The 19352-nt window shown below is 45.2% G+C and overlaps 1 protein-coding gene across 2 annotated transcripts in view; it reads left to right on the forward strand.

Annotated features, from left to right (window-relative positions):
- Positions 1 to 19352, forward strand: part of SYNE3 (spectrin repeat containing nuclear envelope family member 3) — a 96335-nt gene that overhangs the window by 66613 nt on the left and 10370 nt on the right. For both annotated transcript variants that reach the window (XM_081859244.1, XM_081859245.1), the window contains exons 16-18: positions 1935 to 2087; positions 3444 to 3593; positions 5356 to 5394. In XM_081859244.1, the coding sequence (XP_081715370.1) occupies positions 1935 to 2087; positions 3444 to 3593; positions 5356 to 5394 (342 nt within the window). The remainder of the gene's footprint in view (positions 1 to 1934; positions 2088 to 3443; positions 3594 to 5355; positions 5395 to 19352) is intronic.

The raw sequence follows: 19352 nt of genomic DNA on the forward strand, positions 1-19352 counted from the left end.
AGGAGGGAATACGAAGAAGTGGATTTTCCTGTACGCAGTGGCATAGCTCCAACACGATGGGTGCTGGAGCTCAAATCTAGTCTCATAAACTCCCAACTTCTACCTACCAGTCCTAACTGGGACAGGCAACAGTTACTCAATAGGGGAGAAAATGTTCTCTGCAGATGGCAATTGGCACACTCCTTTTTTTATTGCCATTGCTTTACATGTTCCAGGACTGACCCCTGACACTGAAAATAGGTGGCAGGACAGAGTGTGCAGGTGCCGGGTCTGAATGTTGCAGAGAGCCCTGGTTCAAATTAAATCCTGATTTTGCAGCAGACCATTTTTCTTCCTTTTTTTTTTTAAAAAAAGAGGCCGGCGCTGCTTTGTTTTAATTCCGAGTGTGTTTTCTGCAGTTTACAACTCTTCGTTCAGCCATCAAACTTTTTAATAGGGAACCTGGGGCCATATTCACAGCGGGTGTAGCTTGTAACACTGACATGCAACCAAACGGCAAACACCTTGGGAACGGAGCCTGTTCTCGGCTCTGAAATGTTTTGAATGTGAAAAGCGCCGTCTTTTCCAGTACCTTAAAAGTCCTTCTTAGTGTCTCCCCTCAACTGGGGATCTACGTTCGTTTCAGAACGAATGAAGAATGAAATCAAATGGGACTGACTCTGTGCTCAGGGAAACATCATTGCAGATCAGAGAACTCCTTCCTGAGTTCTGCTTTCTGCTCCTTGGTGGTTCTCAATGGCAGCTGGTAGGAAAGCTTTCTGCCCACCAACAAGCATAAGAAGGAGAACTCCTTGGCATCTTTCTGCCCCCCTCAGAACCAAATTTCAATCTAACCTAACAGCAACTTTTGGGCACATTTATAACGGCAGCAGTGGGTTACCTTGTGGGTTGAGCAGAGAGGTTTAAGATCTTTCTGCCCAGTCCTGTGTCACAATAGGACTAATCCTCAAGGATCAACGGTGGGGGTTTCTCTGTTCATGTGGCCCCCAGAAGGCAAAAAAGGGCTAAAAAAAGGGTTAGTCACTCCTGCTTTTTTTTTCCACTCCACCAATGCAGTTTAAAAAATCAAATAGTGTCCCAGTCTAGTTATTATCTATTATACAGTGGTACCTTTGTTGTCGAAAGGCTCGACTCTGGAACAAATCGACTCCCGAATGCCACAAACCTGGAAGTGTTCCGGTTTGTGAACGTTTTTCGGAAGCCAAACTTCCAACACGGCTTCTGCTTGAGTGCAGGAAGCTCATGCAGCCAATCAGAAGCTGCGCCTTGGTTTTCTTTTCTTTTCTTTTCAATAATTTTTTAAAAAATATTTTTTATTGAATGATTTTATGTTACAAAAAACATTACAACCATACTACCACTAAATATAATTGAGAAATAAAAATTACATACATCAATATTTAGTTTGTTATTTGTTATTTACCGTCTTATTTCCTCCCAAACATTCCATACAAAAACACACATATGTCTTGAACGGTTTCGAGAGTCGAATGGACTCCCAGAACAGATTAAGTTTGAGAACTAAGGTACCACTGTATTTGAATGCCATCCTTCATCCATAGATCTCTGGATGATTTGCATCATAAAAATGCAAGTTTAAAAACATAAAATACATAATAAAAGCAAACCAAATCAATAATCTCATACCACCTCCTACAAACACATTTAAAAGGATACAGGATGGTAGTCAGCCAAAGGCCTGGTTGAAGGGGAACGTTTTTGCCTGGCTCCTAAAGGTATATAATGAGGGTACCAGGAGGGCACCCTGGGAAGAACATTCCACAAATGGAATGACAGAAGACAAGATAAATGAATGATTTGTTTCATAGCTGACTCTGCTGGGTATGGGATGCAACTAATCAATAACTCATGGGGGAAAGTGCATGCTCTTGTCTTCTACATTTGTGTCTTTTGCAATTGTTTCTGCAACTCAGGAGAACATGGCCAAAGAGGAAGATACTGATGATCTCCAGCTCATCAAGAACTTTGAGCAGTGGTTGCAAGAAGAAAATGCCAAGCTGTCTGAAATTCTCGCCCGGAAACCATCCAGTGGTGAAGAACTTAAAGCAAGGCGCAGCAAGTTAAAGGTTTGCTCCACTCCACAATGCTGCGTTAATTTCGCATTACTGTATGGTGTGCTTGAGAAGACACCCCAGTCTGGTCTGTTGCAATGGGCTAGGGACATAGGAAGCTGCCTTATGACAAGCCAAAGCATTGGTCCACCAAGCTCAGGAATGACTGCACTGACCAGACTGCAAGCTGCTCTCCAGGTTTGCAGGCAAAAGCATCTCCCAGCCCTCCCTGGAGATGCCAAGAATTGGACCAGGGACCTCCTTGTATGCACAGCATGTGCTCTACCACTGAGCTGTGAGCCTGTCCCCAATATCCCCAGAGAAGTCTTTCCACATCTTTCAGACTAGCATAGTTTTAAAAGTAGTTCAGAGTGGGGTTGTAGAGTTGGAAGGGAACCCAAAAGGCATCTAGCCCAGTGCTAAAGAATCCTTGACAGAAGGCCACCTGGCCTGTGTTTAAAAACCTCCAATGAAGGTGAGGCCACCGGAATCTCCTTTCTTATAACTTGAAGCCATTGGTTCAGGTCCTCTACTCAGGAGCAGGAGAAAACAAGCTTGCTCCTTCTTCCATGTGACAGCCCTTGAGATATTTGAAGATGGCTGTCATATATCCTCTCAGTCTTCCAGGCTAAACATGCCCAGCTCCTGCAACCATTCCTCATAAGGCTTGGTTTCCAGGCCATAGATCACCTTGGTCACCCTCCTCTGCACACATCCCAGCCTGTCAATACAGTCGTACCTCGGAAGTCGAACAGGATCCGTTCCGAAAGTCCATTCGACTTCTGAAACATTCAACTTCCAAAGCGCAGCTTCTGATTGGCTGCAGGAAGCCCCGTCGGATGTTTGGCTTCCAAAAGTACATTTGAAAACAGGAGCACTCACGTCTCATTTTCGATCGTTCGGGAGCCAGAACATTCGACTCCCAAGGCGTTCGGGACCTGAGGTACAACTGTATCCTTTTCTTAGTTGGTGTTTTCTTTCTTTCCTTCTTCCTTGTGACAGCCCTTAAGATATTTGGTATCTCCTCTTAGCCTCCTCCTTATCGAGGCTAAACATATCCAACTCTGTCAACCTTTCCTTCTAAAGCTTGGTTTAGTGACCCTTGGAAGAAATATATAAATATAGTTAATATATATTTATGAAATATTTAAATATAAAACCATGTAAAATAAAACCAGGCAGCTACACAGGAATAAAAAAATGGGAAGCGTCACCGCTTTGTGATCCGCCTTCCCCTTTGGAAATATTTGTGAAATGCCCCCTAATTACTGTATGTGTAATGGGAAAAGGCAGTGTGTTCTCTCTTCACCGCTACCACCTCGATCGTTTGCACAACAAAACGGTGCTTTATCTCCCCACTTTCCCTTCCAGGAGCTTCAGTCTCGCGTCCCTGAGGGTCAGCAACATTTTGAAGATCTCCTGCGCCTTCGGCCGATTGTTAAAAACTCTGATGATCTGGAGGAGCTGCGCTACCGATGGATGCTCTACAAGTCGAAACTGAACGATTCAGGCAACTCCTTGGTAGGCCTTGTGATCTGAGGATAGGTGGATCGGGGATCTTTTACATTACACACTGGGGACCCAGTGTGGTGTAGTGGTTAAGAGCGGTGGACTCATAATCTGGTGAACCGGGTTCGCTTCCCCGCTCCTCCACATGCAGCTGCTAGTCACACTTCTCTGAAGTCTCTCAGCCCCACTCGCCTCACAGAGTGTTTGTTGTGGAGGAGGAGGGGAAAGGAGAAGGTTAGCCGCTTTGAGACTCCTTAGGGTAGTGATAAAGTGGGATATCAGATCCAAACTCTTCTTCTTCTTCTTCTATGGAGGATAGAAAGTGGGGGTGGGCTGGGGAGTGCATGTTAAAAACCTGTCTGTGCTGGTCCTGGGGGCTAACTGAGAGGCGAGGTCCAAGTCCAGTCCGAAGTTGATGGTGCAGTATGGAGGCTGTCCGTCCAAGCTGTAGCTGGGTCCAAGGCAGGGAGTCGGGTGGGGTCAGGAACTCTGGCAGAAGAGCAGGACAGGGTGCAGGCAGGAACAGGCTACCAACAATGTTGCTCCTGCAACCTGGGACTGGGGCTGGCTGGTTTTTATCTGCCCCGAGGCATAGGGCAGCCCCGGTCCACAGGTGACTCGCCTCTCCTGGCCTGGAGGCGAGCACTCCTCCTGCAGGAACTTAGTTCCCTCCGCCTCTCTGCCCTGAGCCTCTGCAGCTCAGGAGAGGCTGAAGGGTTACTGGACCCAGAGGCAACCTCAGCTTCCCCTGACGGGGCTGAGAGTGGAGCACCTGCAGGCAATGGGTCCTCCATCACCTCAGGGGCCAGAGCAGACTCAGCTGGTGCCTGTACCCTTCAGGCTCAAGCCCCAGCCCCGGCTCATCTGGTTCTGCAGGCGGGGGCTCCTGTGCAGGCTGGGATTCCTCAGGTTCAACCTCTGAGTCCGAATCCCAGGCCATCACACTGTCATACGAAGGGAATATTGACATTCATTGCTCCTTCCACTTTGCCTCTGGCTCTGCCCACAACTGGCATGCAGCCCTCTGGCTGGAAAAGGTCTGCCCCCCCCATCTCTGTTGTAATGGAGGGGGGGAATGTGTGATTCCATTGCCCTGCACATTTTCCTACCCTGCTGTACTTCACTGGCCGACACTTGTGAGGTTTGGGGAAATGTTGCAACATGCCTTTAGCTGGTCTGCATGTAATTTGGGAAAAAATGGGGAGAGGCAGGCCATGCAGCTCCAATCTTTACTGTTTTGTATGAAGAAAGTGCTCAAAATGTTAAGGGAATTTGCTCTTCTTCATTTCCCCAGTTCTAAATGCAATGATTTTTTTAAAAAGTGGGGTGAATATGGAGTAATAAGAAAGCTAGATGGGAAAAAATACACAATAATCAAATGTTGGCTAAAGTGCAAGTAAGAAGTTAGTGTCCTGTCCTTACTCTGTGGTAAATGTGTGTAGGAATCCACCCTCAGTGGTGCGCTTTTACTGTGCCATCTCCTGCAAAACTACAACTAGTCAGAAGGTGTCAGTGAAATCATAGTTATTTCTCTTGTAAGCCTAAACCAGACTTTAACTTGCTAGAGAACAAAATCCATTTGGAATTTAAACTGGATGTGTGCTATAAAGCTCATTAAATAGAAAATCACCTGCTGCTTTAGCTTGTCCAGACGATGAGAAATTTAAAGCAACATTCCCCTCGTGAAATAAACATTGGCTTATAGGTTCCTAGGGGATACCGTGGTTTCTTTTCTTAAATCAAAACCCCCAATGCTTTTGTCTTTTTTAAACAGGCAACAAGCTCTTTGGAGGAGACAGACACATTTAGAAAGGTAAGAGTGTGTTTTTGTTTGTTCACAGAAAAGGAGAGGGAAGGGCATATGTGTGTTTGTGTGTTTTAAAAACATAGTTGTCCAATAATGAAATGAAATATATTTTGTTATGGAGGGCACGGCTGCAGGATTAGAATCCCCAAAATAAAATTATACTACATTGCCAACCAAGTGTGCCACATAATCCGATGCATTCTAGAAAACGAAACAAAACAATGGGTACACCTGGAGAGAGACATAATCAAAAACACCCCCACCATAGCATACCCATTCCTCCCAAACAAACTAAGGAAAATCCCCACAACACTAAACAGGTTCACACAGACCATACTTAAAGCATGGAAGGAAGAAGCAGGCAAACTGTCCCCGACCTCAATCCCACTAATCCCATTGGCTCACCACCCACTATTCCATCACGCAGCACAAAACCTCCAGGTAAAAACCTGGCAAATCAAAGGTTCATATCGCCTAGCAGACTTCTACAAAAAAAAACAAAGCCACATTGACACAAGAAATACAAGACAAACTAGGGGACAAGCAAATGCCCTGGCTAACACCACCAGCTAAATGCCTTCTTAAACAATCCAGTAGGAAATCAGCAGCAATTAGGCCCTTGAAAACCTCCTCCTAACAACAAAGGGACATGGTAAAGGGATGGTATTCACAATATACAAAACACTACTCCAAAATCCCACAAACTCCCTAGACACAATTAAAAAACAATGGGAGGATGACATAGGCTTTGAGATTAAGCCCACTCAATGGACCAAAATGTGGTCTAAACCCCCCTTTAAATCCATATCAACAAAAAGAAAAGAACTCACTCTGAAAATCACCTACAGGTGGTACCTAACACCAAGCAAACTAACGCTAATATGCCCAGGAACCTCACCAAAATGCTGGAGAGGGTGCACCTCCACAGGCACATACCTCCACATGTGGTGAGACTGTCCCAAAATCCAACTCTTCTGGACATCAGTTATACAAGACATATGTAAAACAACTAAACAAGTATTAGAAGTCATCCCAGAACTGGCCCTACTGAACTTCTTCCAAGATAATAATGCCTACTTACATTATAAAGAGCTCATAACCCACCCAGTCTCAGCAGCTAGAAGCATCATAGCCAGACACTGGAGAGATCTGTCAAGAGTGAACATGGACCAATGGTATCAAATAGCATGGGAAAACTTACTAGAAAACTAACCAATAAACTGAAACAGACACAGGGACAAATAGAAGACACCTTCACCCCGGTATGGTTCCTCTTTATCACATACGTAGCCCAACAAGACAACAACAAGAATCCACCGACAGCATATAAATCGATCTGGCTAACCTGACCCCAAAACCCACCCTCTCACACGCATAAACAAATCTCACTGCAGTCAACCAAGACAGCCAACCGCACCCTAGGCCACCTCCAACCTCTCTCACCACCAAGGAAATATAACAAGCGAATAGAAAGAGAACCAACACAAGTGAAGCTGACATGAAACCCCACACATACACTGAGTAGAAAAATAGAAGCATTGCCACCTGACCCCTCTTTCCCCCTCTTTTCGTCCCAACCTAATACTGCATGCAACACTAATGTCTCACAACAAATGAAACTGATCTGTAGAAAACACAACTTGAAGAAAGAGGCAATGCACGTATTTTAGTAAACTAATAAATATTAAAAAATTATATATATTAAAAAAACAGAACAGCCAGTCTCTTTTAGCTCTCTTTGCTTATCTCATTTACCATTAATAAAATTGTAAAGGAAAATATATAGAGAGAGAGGAGTGCTTCAAGAACACAGAGAAAGAGTTGCACTTGGTGGAGTCAAAATAAACATGAAAGGAAAGTACACTAAAATGTGAAAGTAATTTTTAAAATGTCAAACACTTTAAAGCAGTTTTCGCTGACCTGGTGGCCTCCAGTTACTTTTGACTATTCCCAGGTTGGGGCTGATGGGAGCAGAAGGTGGCCCCAGGTTGGCAAAGACTGCTTTAACATAGACATAAGATGTATCATAAGCAGTTCAGCCATGATGGCTTTGCTTTGAACCACTCCTGGCCATTTTATGAGGCGAACAGTTGAGGAGACCTAAATGTCTTCTTTTTTCTAATATGGTTCACCCTTTCCTGGAGGTGTGCATATACAGTGGTACCTTGGTTTAAGAACAGCTTAGTTTATGAGAAACTTGGATTAAGAATGCTGCAAACCCGGAAACAGGTATTTTGGTTTGTGAACTTTGCCTTGGAATAAGAACATGTTTCGCTTCCTGTTGAGTGTGTTCCATTTGTAAATTGAGTCCCCCACTGCTATGGGAAAGCACGCTTTGGTTTCAGAACGGACTTCTGGAACAGATTAAGTTCATAAACCAAGGTACCACTGTATGTCCCAGCAGCCTACCATGAGGTAGATTACACATTCCTGTTTTCCTCAGCATCCAGTGTGCTCCCACCGCTGCCCTGGAAAGTGAAATACACATACTGTTAGCCACAATTATTGTTGTCATTTAAATTTGTATACCGTCCTTCATCCGTAGAACTCAGGGCGGTTCACAACACAAAATTACAATATAAAAAAACACACAAAATACTTAATCAAAACAAGAACAAAAACAAACCAAAAACACACATACACACAAAACACATTTAAAAGGGCATCATAAGTCAGTCAGGATGAAGAGGATATATTAAATTAAGCCAGTAGTTTTCAGACCATTTGCCTTCAGGAGAGATTTGCCTTCAGGAGAGCCAGTGTGGTGTAGTGGTTAAGAGTCACATAATCTGGGGAACTGGGTTCAATTCCCCGCTCCTCCACATGCAGCTGCTGGGTGACCTTGGGCCAGTCACACTTCTTTGAAGTCTCTCAGCCCCACTCACCTCACAGAGTGTTTGTTGTGGGGGAGGAAGGGAAAGGAGAATGTTAGCCGCTTTGAGACTCCTGAAGGGGAGTGAAAGGCGGGATATCAAATCCAAACTCTTCTTCTTCTTCTTCTTCCCCTAGTGGTTTGTCCACTAAGGAGCCACCAAGAATCTGCTACAATGCCCCTACAATCCATCAGGGAATGTTCTTCCTCTTTCATTGAGGTTCTGATGGAACTTCATCCAAGGAATTGACATGATCTATATTAACTGCTTAGCTTCAGCAGTTCTGCAACCTCAGATGCATCCACATCATTCCATGTGGCTGCACAAGCTTTTGGATTCTGGCTATTAGTAGGATGAGGGAATCAAATGTTGGATATTGCCAGGGCCCAACTAAAGTCTATTGATTCCCATCTCCCTCCCTCAGTAGAATCAGCTCAAGCGGCAGGAATGTTTCTCTTAGCATCCATTATACCCCTAGGGGAGAAACATGCTGTATTTAATTCTTGATGGGAACATTGCCAGACGCCGAGACAAAAATACAATTTTCCTCTCTGTAAGGGATGGTTCGAAAGACCAATCAAGGCCATTCCCTCCCCCCCCCATTTTAATATTTGCTTATTTTGCTTGTGTTTTTAGATAACCCTTTCCCCGCTGGCTTATATATGAACATCTATAGAGATATAGAGCTAGTTAGATGTCATGTGCAGTGCAATCTTGTGCATGTTTTGCTAGAAATAAGTTCCACTGACTCAATGATACTTAGGCAGCATTCGCACCATGCATTTAATGCACGTGTTAGTTTGTTAAATTTCTATACTATCCTTCATCCAAGGATCATAGGGCAGTTTTACAATATAAAAACACAAAAAATACATAACTCATATATGCGTTTGCATACATATGTACTAGGGATGCTCAAAAAATTCTCCCCATCCCAATGTGCGAGGAGTATGGAATTACTTTGGTGTTTCTCCAGCTGTCTGCCCTTCTTCCATTTTCAAATATTTTTGGACTTCAGTCTGCTGCTCCTCAGGCCCATCTCTCTGCTCACTAACCTCCCAACCCCCATTTTAGAAGCCACCAATGCACAGGAGTACATATGCACATTGACAAAATCAGAGCACAAGGAGGGATTTCACTTTAAACCATCATGGCTTCCCCCAAAGAATTCTGGGGCTACTGTTTGTTAGGGGTGCAGAGAGTTGTTAAGAGACTCCCGTACCTCAGACAGAGCTACAATTCACAGCGTTCCCTGGGAAGAGGAATTGGCTGCTAAACCACTCTGGGAATTGCAGCTCTGGGTGGGAAACAGGCCTCTTGCGAGCTCTCAGGACCCTTAACAAACCACAGCCCCTAGTGCTTTAAATGTATGTTGTGAATGTGGCCTTACTCACCAGTAAGTGTACGCATGGTCTGCAATAATGAAAGAACCATTCCTTGATCATCCCAGAGCATAAAAACCTTGCTTGGATAAATAGCACGCACAGAGAAAAAGATGTCAGATAGAAAACAAACGGCGAATATGCACTAGCATAATTTTATCCATAAACAGAAGACTGGAAAATTAAATTGAGAAAGCTAATGTGTTGGGGCCTGTGGTTTCTCCCCCGTAGGCTGACAGTGATGGAATAGCTTATTGCCTCTTCGCATATGACGGAGCATTGTAAAAACAAATATTTAAAAAAATAATGATGATAAATGTTTCTTCAAAGGTTGGCTTCCAAGTTGCTGAAAGTATTGCAGGAACATACTTAGCGTCAATTGGAAATCAAAGCAGGTTATTTATGGGGTTCAGCAGTTCTTGTCTGGTTTATTTTCTGCAGTGCTCAACCCTAATTAAAGCTCCTTGCTGCGCAAATGATTTGGGCCTCATTGTTTGTACAAACAAAGTAATTAGGATTTATTAGATTCATGACTGCCTAATTGGTTCCCTTTGAGATGCTGTGGGATGTAATCTCCTGGAGCAGATGGAGAGTCAGGATCTGCAATTGCGTCTCATTTAGAAAGTCGCCACTGATCGTCGGACCAAATAAGTTCAGCCAGCCGTGAGCAATGCTAGTTCACTCGCTCCTTCTCTGGAAGGCTCTTGGTTCAGGTCCTCATGCTAAAAACATCAACGAGAGTAAAATTCTTTCACTGCTGTAAAACAGAATTTTAAAGTTGGAAGGGACTTTTGAGGTCCTACAGCCTAGTTATTCAATGCTCAGTGAAGGAATCTGAACATGAAATCTTGTTGGATGAGACCAAAGCTCTTCAACTCCAACATCCTGTTCTCACAGTGGCCAATCAGGTCCCTATGGGAAGCCCAGTGGATATACTAGGACACCATGCTCCTGATATCAACCAGACATCATTAGAGCTTCCTGGATGAGGCCGTTAGCCCATCTAGTCTAGCATCCTTTTCTCATAGTGGCCAACTAGGTGTTTATGAGAAGCCTACAAGCAGGACACTGAGGCTCTTGGTCTCAATTCATGTGGTCCTCAACTTTTGATGAGTGTGGGAAGGATGGGATGGAATCTGGGAAGGAGAAGGAATGGGAATCCTCTGCAAACAAGGAACTCAGGCCTCTGGAAAGAGTGACCTGTCACCTGTTTCATGGGGAGGAAAAGTGTGTGAGAGAAAGAGTGGCAGAAAGAGAGAAATAAAAGAAGGTGGCCACACACACTGCCAGCTCTGGTCCAAATATCACCAGCATCCCCTTCTTAAATTTTACCCTTGGGGGGGGGGATGCAGCCCTTGGCAGAAGAAAAGCTCCCCCCTTCACTGAAATAATTGCTTGGATTGCTTGCATGGTTTGGGCATCTCCATTCAAGGTGACGTTCAATATTCCTGGCAGAAATATTGGGAAAGCAGCGACTGCAGAGAAATACATTGCCAACTTTCACAGGCACACTCTATCCAGCCCTGGAGGCTTAGGGGTTTTTGTTTTTGCTTCTCCTGCCTGTTACCAGAACCATTTTTCACGATATATTTGGAACGGAGTTATATTAATGAACGCTCTGCATAATGTGCTAAAGAGCCCGCAGCTCCCCAATAACCATCTCAGCAGGAGTCAAAATGCCTCAGGAGGATGAGTCAAGAGCAAATGTGACTGAGGACAGCTAGGCCGCCAGTGCAACTTGAGTTCAGTCCTAGTGGCACTTTTAAACATTTTAAATATAATTTTCTACACACTGCCTTCTATGCTTGGTGGAATGTTTATCTAATTTTACTATTCTTTTTAGAGAAGTCATACGGTTGCCAACTTTTTTTTTACTAGCTGTGCTCTTGTGCTTTTAATAGCCTGGCCTGCAGAAATGTAGCAGGCGAAGGTTTGCACCTGGCATGGAGAGGCACCTGTGAAGCTGTGCTAGCCTAGTCACCAGTGAGTGACATTCTGTTGCTCTTCTCCAAGTGTGGAAAAGAGGGGAGAAATCTCCCACTCTGGCTAATGGCCTCTGAGAGCCTAGCAAGTAGGGCTGCCAATCCAGGACTATAAGACTATTGGTCCATCCAGCTGAGTATTGGCTAATTCCATTGGTCATGGCTACCCATGTACACACACATAGCCATGCTAGCTGGGGATGGTGGAAGGTAGAGTCCAACAACATATGGAGGGCCACAGGCTTCCCAACCCTGGTGTGGACAATAGTGAGCTAGGTGGACCATTGGCTACCATTCTAGCTGGGAATATTCCCAGCCCTACCTGGAGATGCCAGGGGTTGAACCAAGGATCAAATGCATGGAAGGAGATGCTCTTCCACTGAGCTACAGCCCTAGATAAGGCAAATTCATACATAAGGCAAATTCATGGAGGATATGCCTGCCATTGACTACCAGCCACCGTTGCTATGCTCTACCTCCAGTCAGAAGAAGCAGAGATTCTGAATTTCAATTTCTGGAAACCACAGGAGAAGAGAGTGCTCTTGTGCTCAGATCCTCCTTGAGGGGTTCCCGCAAACATCTGGTTGGCTGCTGTGGTCATTGGCATGGTCCAGGAGGCTCTGCTCGCATTCTTAAGGCACCTTGGTATAAGGCAGAGGTAGGGAGCCTTTTTTCAAACAGGGACCACATTCCCTTCTGATAGTGGCAGACTTTTGGCTCTCGTATTTCAGCGGCACCCAGTGCGATGCTAAAATTCGGCCTCTCCCCACCTCTCGCACTCCATTCTATAGCATTGTTGTGGTGCCCCAGTGCATCTGAACCAGTCACACTACCCTAACAAAGGTGGTGCTGTGGTCTAAACCAATGAGCCTCTTGGATTTGCCAATCAGAAGGTCGGCAGTATGAATTACCGCGAAGAGGTGAGCTCCTGTTGCTCTGTCCCAGCTCCTGCCAACCTAGCAGTTCAAAAGCACGTCAGTGCAAGTAGATAAATAGGTACCACTGTGGCATGAAGGTAAACAGCATTTCCGTGCACTCTGGCTTCTGTCACAGTGTTCCATTGCACCAGAAGTGGTTTAGTCATGGTGGCCACATGACCCAGAAAGCTGTCTGTGGACAAACGCCGGCTCCCTCAGCCTGAAAGCAAGCTGAGTGCTGTAACCCCTTTGACTGGGCTTAACTCTCCAGGGGTCCTGTACCTTTTTTAAAATCCTAACTCTGCCTCTGCTTCTGAGCAATCTTCCAAAAGCCCATGGTGGATCAAGCGAGAGGCCAAAGTGGACAAGGGAACAAATATGAGTTTCACCTCTGTATAGGAAGTTCATTGCTACACACACTCATTTCCCCCACCTTGTCTCCCCCAAGCAGACAAGCAAGAGGCATTCTCAGAGTTCCTAGTTCCCATTCCAGCCAGGAAAAGCACTCAGTGTTGAAGCGTGGCCAGTGATGGGTATAGCTTGGGCAGAGTCTCCAGGGCCAGACAGAGAGGCATTTTTACCTGGGCCTGAGGTTTCCCTAGCATTCAGCATCTTCCTCTGTCCCTTCTGACACTGCCAGCACTCTTAATGTCTGTCTTCACACCTGGTTATTTTGCGCAATGTGCCTCACTGTGCCTCAGTGCCTCACTGTCCTCGGCAGTGTTATTGGCGAGACCCGCCGTTGCTCCAGCAATTGAATTTTTGTGCTCTGCAGAGCTAAGATGCATGGCATTTTGATCATGCCTCAAGTCAACAAGCCCATGGTGCCTTCCCACTCCTTGATCCTGAGGCGGCATCACAATGCTGAAGTTGTGACAGCCTGGGCATTTCCATGGCGACCAGCTGAGTCATTAAGCATGATAGCATGGCTGCCGGATCAGGCAAAGCCAAGCCAAGAGCAGGTGGGAGGGAAAGCAGTGGCAGGAATGCTGGATTTACATGACCTCTCCTGCAGGTGTTTGCCTTAGGGCAGTAGGGATAAGTTGAAAGGGAGAATCAGAACCATAGTGTGCAGCTTGTTTGCGAAACAGCATCGCAGTTTACCAACTGCTTCACATTCTTCAGGTCTCACAACACCCCCGTGAGCTAGGTCACCACTCTCCCATTTTACAGGTTGGGAACTGAGGCTGAAAGACAGCCAGTTTCTCAAGAACTCGCCTCAAGTCCGTGACAAAGTTGGGACCTTGAACACAGACCCAAACACCTAGTGAATGAGCAGCAGTCAGTGTGAGACACCTGACTTCCTGTGCTGCTGCCACCCAAGCTTCTGAGGGCGGTGGAACTGCCAAAAGGGCCCCCTCTGCCTATCGCAACACCCTAGGGCAGTGGTTCTCAAAAAATTTTTACACTGGTCCACAATTTCAGGTTAATAAATTTCCTCACAGCACACCGATTTTTTTATTGATAAGAAATACATTGGAAAACACAACTAGGATTGTCCTCAGTATCATTAGATGCCCTTGCACTCATTTTAAAAAGAGATCTATCCATGTTCTGCAAATAATAATAAAAATATTTCAATATTATACTACTCTGAAATGTTTAAAAGTTTCTATTATTGCCCTTGGACCTTCCAGACACAGTTATCATCCTCCCCTGCCACGTCACACTGCTTGAGAACCACACTGCCCTGGGGGGGGTCTGTAGGGAAGGAGGCGGTCTCTCAGCTATTTGGGACGTGCCTCATTTAAGGCTTTAAACACTAACATGAGCACCTTGAATTGGACCCAGAAATGAGCTGGCAACCTTGTGCTGAAATTAAACACATAGGATTGAGACTGATGAAGAAATTGGCAGAGAAGTATAGTTTTATTTGTATTTATTTTTTACTTAACAGCATTTATATACTGCTTAATCATCAGGTCCTTTAAGTAGATTAATATCCATCTGCCTGGGATATGAAGGCAAAACAACTCCTCATTTGAGGAAAATAAGCTTAGTTGAGATGTTGTAACCCTTCATGTCAACTAGGGAAATGAAGCTTGTTCCCACTCACCTTTAAGCAATTCTGATCCCCCACACGGGGGTTAGAATGTCCCCCTGGGATTTAGGAGATGGAAGATTCCTTTGGGGCATCTAGCTGGGTGCAAGACTATTGTCCTTTGTGCTGCAATTGTTTCTTTATGCTGCCAGGATTATGGCAGCTTTGGGCCACTTACTCAGATGCTAGGCATGCATGTCAAAGCATCCCAAGGGATGGATTAATTTAAGCACCTACTCTTCAAAATCTCATTCAGCTTCCAAGAAACATAGAAAGGATGCAATGCCAAAAATAGTTATGGGAATGTTTCAGCTCACTGGAGAGCAAGGGTTGTAATCAACTGGCTTTAGGCTGGATTTTTCTTGTGGCCATTACATCCACCATGTAAGAAAAGATTGTCCAATCCCAAACTCTTAGGCATTCCAGTTCCTGCACCCTGGTGGACTTGTAGTTTTGGGGGGATGTTCCAATCCATGAACCTCAAAGAGCTAGAAACCTACTTTTCCTCACTGCAATTTCTGTACACACCCCTGATTTCCCTTCTGTTATGCAATAATGTCAAAAAAACAAGTTGCTGTGCTGTTTCACAGTGAATTTGGCAGGAGTTACTTAAGGCTACATTGATGCTGCATGCATGCCAAACGTTTAGAGTTCCTACATGCCCCAGAAATAATAATATTGGGGGCTGTAGTTCATTAAGAGTGCTGGGAATTATAGGTTGGCCCTACCATTAGGTAGAGTGAGTCAGTCGCCTCAGGTGGCACCCATGCTTTGAGGAAGATTCAATTTCCAGTCCACTTAACTTCTGTACACGGAATGGTGGGCACCATCTTGTCTGCTTTGGGCAGCAAAATGTCTCAGGCCATCCCTGTCAAAGTTCTAGCTGAACAACAACACACAGCGAAATAGATCCTGTAAACCTGAACTCTGGCAGCCCTGAATCTAGAATTTCCCTGCTGGGTGCATAAGGACATTGGACAAAGCAACTGGGTGAGAAGCTGAACAACAGAAATCTTTCTCGGTGCCTCAGCATAGTTAAGAGTGGCAGAGGGGGCTCTCTTGGTAGTTCTGCCCCCCTCAAAAGTGTGGCCCGGAAGGGAAACGTCTTTCTCTAAGTTTTGGAACTCCCTTCTCACAGAGGTGCATCCTGCTGTCTTTGTTGTACAGCTTCCAGTCAGACACTGAAGACACACCTCTTTACCTTTCACAGTTAAATGAAGTGTGTGGTAAAACTATGGCACTCACTCCTAGTAAAAGAGCATTGGGCAAATCCACGGGAGAGAAAACTATCAATGACTACTTGCCATGATGGCTATCCTCTGGTCAGAGGCAGTAATGTATCTGAATACTAGTTGCTGGAAACCACCAGAGGGGAGAGTGCTCTTGTGCTTCAATCCTGTTTGCAGTTTCCCCACTGGCTTGGCCGCTATAAGAACAGGGTGCTGGGCTGCCTGGGCCATTGGCCTGATCCAGCAGGCTCTTAAAAGGATTTTGTTTTGTGATATCTACCTCTTCCATATTATTTAAGCCTAACTACTCTATTTCGAACTTAAAAATGGAAAGCATAATGATGGTGGTCAACAAAAGAGGTTTAAAGACTGTCTGAAGGCAAGTTTTAAAAAATGTAGTATAAACACAGACAACTGGGAAACACAGGCCTGCGAGCACTGCAATTGGAGAACAGCTTTTACCAAAGGTGTCATGGGCTTTGAAGACACTTGAACTCAGGACGCAAGGGAGAAACATGCTAGGAGGAAGGCACGCTTGGCAAATCTACACCGTGATCAACTCCCGCCCGGAAACCAATGTCCCCCCTGTAGAAGGATGTGTGGATCCAGAATTGGCTTCCACAGTCACTTACAGACTCATTGTAAAAACCGTGTTTATGGAAGACAGTCTTCCTCGGCTATGAGTGATCGCCAAAGAAGAAGAAGATTATTTAAGCCATACTGTTCTGCTTTTGCTTGATTGTTTGCTTTTGTAATTGTATGAAACCTATTTCTGTTCCGTTGTTGCAACCCGCCCTGGGACATTTCAGTGAAGGGGTGGGGGTAAGAAATCCCATAAATAAATGAAAAATTCACTCTCCCGGGGTGAGACCTGGCAAACATGGGACGTGGTTATTTTTAATGTAGACACCCAGGCTGTTATTCCCCCATAATGCATTGTGCCGGTCTGGTGTTCTCTGCCGCTCTGGTGTTCTCAGAAGGAAACCAAACCTTTTCGTAAGGCCAGAATTGGATTCCTGGCCCACTTTGCTCCCTTGCCCTTCTTATAATGAGCCATTTCGGAGCAGCAGACCCAGTTGTAAAGGCTACTGCTACACGTTGAACTCAAATTTCACCATCTGTTCCACTTCCCTTTTTATTCTCTGGCATCTTGTAAAATATGAGGCTTGTACAGGGAGCAATGAAAATAAGTCAGCCTGATTGTAAAGTGAGGTGCAAGGGGTGGGGACCCGGAGCTTTCTGTTGCTGTCCAGAGATTAAACAGAGAAGGCCCATGGCTAGATTCAGATGCTGTATATCCCAAAATGGCGGCTGCCCCTGAACTCGGCAAACCTATACAAACATGAAGCAGAGCTTTGGCCATGAGGGAAAGTGTGTGAAACTTGCACTTCGTTGTAACTGAATACCCAACCAAAGGCGGCCATTTCTCTCCAGCAGCCACCAAGTTCCTGTCTGGCACGCAAGACAGGTTGGAAAATTTGTAACTGGCGCGTGGAAATCTCAAAATTAATACTAAAAGCAACTGCGTTGTCCCTCGAGGAAACCGAGGCTGAGAAATTGTCTGGAAAAAATCATTTGCAACACTAAGCATTTTCTTAGAGATTTTAGCGTCTGGCAGATTGTCACACATAGGTCAACCCCAAACGTTGGCTCACGGAAGCCCTTTTTATGGTACCCAGAAACTCCAGCCCCTTTTGCTCAGCACCTCGTGTCTCTTGAGGGTGTGGTCCGTTCCTGCATAGAAGCATTGCTAGCTCTTGTAGAGGGCACACTGCCTTACATAATGGCTTCATGGTCTGAAAATTATCAGATGGTGTGCCAAGAATCAAATCACTTCATGCTAATGGCTCAGGGACAGAGCCAAGTTTGATGTTAAATGCAGTTGTGGCCTATTGGGACTTGTGAGACAGAAAGCCAGGAGCCCGACATGATGTGGGGCAAGATCCAAGGACAGAATCCTCTCCACTGAGTTCCAGAAAGGCAACATGGATAATGAGGAAGGTGAAGGTGACAGCCTGTGCAACTCCTTAGACTGATTGGAAGTAAGAAGGCAGGCAAATGGGGGCAAGCTCAAGGCAGAGGGAGGCTGGTAGCCCCATTTGACGTAATGGAAGAGCCTCCACTGGTTAAATGCCTCTTCATGTCTAAGGACCGCCTCTTTCCATATGAGCCTGTCCGGACCCTGATATCATCTTCTGAGGCCCTTCTTCATGTGCCTCCTCCATGAGAGGTCCACAGGGTGGCAACACAAGAACGGGCCTTTTCTACAGTGGCTCCCCACTTGTGGGATGCTCTCCCCAGGGAGGTTCAGCTGGTGCAGGGGTAGGCAACCTAAAGCCCGTGGGCTGGATGCGGCCCAATCCCCTTCTCAATCCGGCCCACGGACAGTCTGGGAATCAGCATGTTTTTACATGAGTAGAATGTGTCATTTTATTTAAAATGCATCTTTGGGTTATTTGTGGGGCATAGGAATTTGTTCATATATATTTTTCAAAATATAGTCCAGCCCACCACATGGTCTGAGGGACTGTGGACCAGCTCATGGCTGGAAAAGGTTGCTTTAGGCACCAGGCAAAAACATTTCTCTTTTACCAGGCCTTTGGCTGATTGACATGCAGTGCCCTTTGTGTGTGTGTGTGTGTGTGTGTGTGTGTGTGTGTGTGTGTGTGTGTGTTTATTATGCATTTTGCATTTTGATGTTGCGATTTTATGTTTTAATCGCCCTGAGACCTGTGGGTATAATTAAATTTAATACAGTGGTGCCCCGCAAGACGAATGCCTTGCAAGACGGAAAACTCGCTAGACGGAAGAGTTTTCCATTTTGGAGGTGCTTCGCAAAACGAATTTCCTATGGGCTTGCTTTGCAAGACGAAAATGTCTGGCGAGTTCCTGCGGGTTTATTTTCCTCCCCCCCCCTTTTTTCTAAGCCGCTAAGCCGCTAAAAGCCGCTAAACCGCTAATAGCACTAATCCGCTAAGCCGTCAATGAGCTTGCTTCGCAAGACGAAAAAACCGCTAGACGAAGAGACTCGCGGAACGGATTCGTTTCGTCTTGCGAGGCACCACTGAAAACAAATAAATGATAAACTTGCAGATTAGATTTTAAAATGCAAATTGTATTAGCTGGGAAGAGCAAATAATTAGTGGGAACCCAGAAGGCAGGGATGAGAAAATGGGTACTTTCTTTCCCTGCTGTGGTCATAATGAAAACCCCTTCTCTGAAATATCACTTCAGGTTCAAAGACGCATTTAACATTCTGTGTAGTTTCACCTGCAGTACTAGTTTTTGATGCATTAAAAATTGTAGGGGAAAGAGTGAACAGGATGAGTGATTAACTTTTACTTCTGTTCTCCAAACACTTATAGTCCTCTCTGCTGTTGTGGGGGTGGGGGGGAGGAAATTGATTCAGTTCATATTGAAAGTGTGCTTTTCTGATTTGCACTTTCCTAAACTAGATGAGGATGAAAATGCGGCTATCCTTTGAAATTCACACTTCTCTGAATTTTGCAGGAGCTTCCTGCAGCCAATCAGAAGCCTGCC

Source organism: Podarcis erhardii (genome assembly GCF_964252035.2).
Source record: "Podarcis erhardii genome assembly, chromosome: 1".
In the NCBI taxonomy this organism is placed as follows: Eukaryota; Metazoa; Chordata; class Lepidosauria; order Squamata; family Lacertidae; genus Podarcis; species Podarcis erhardii.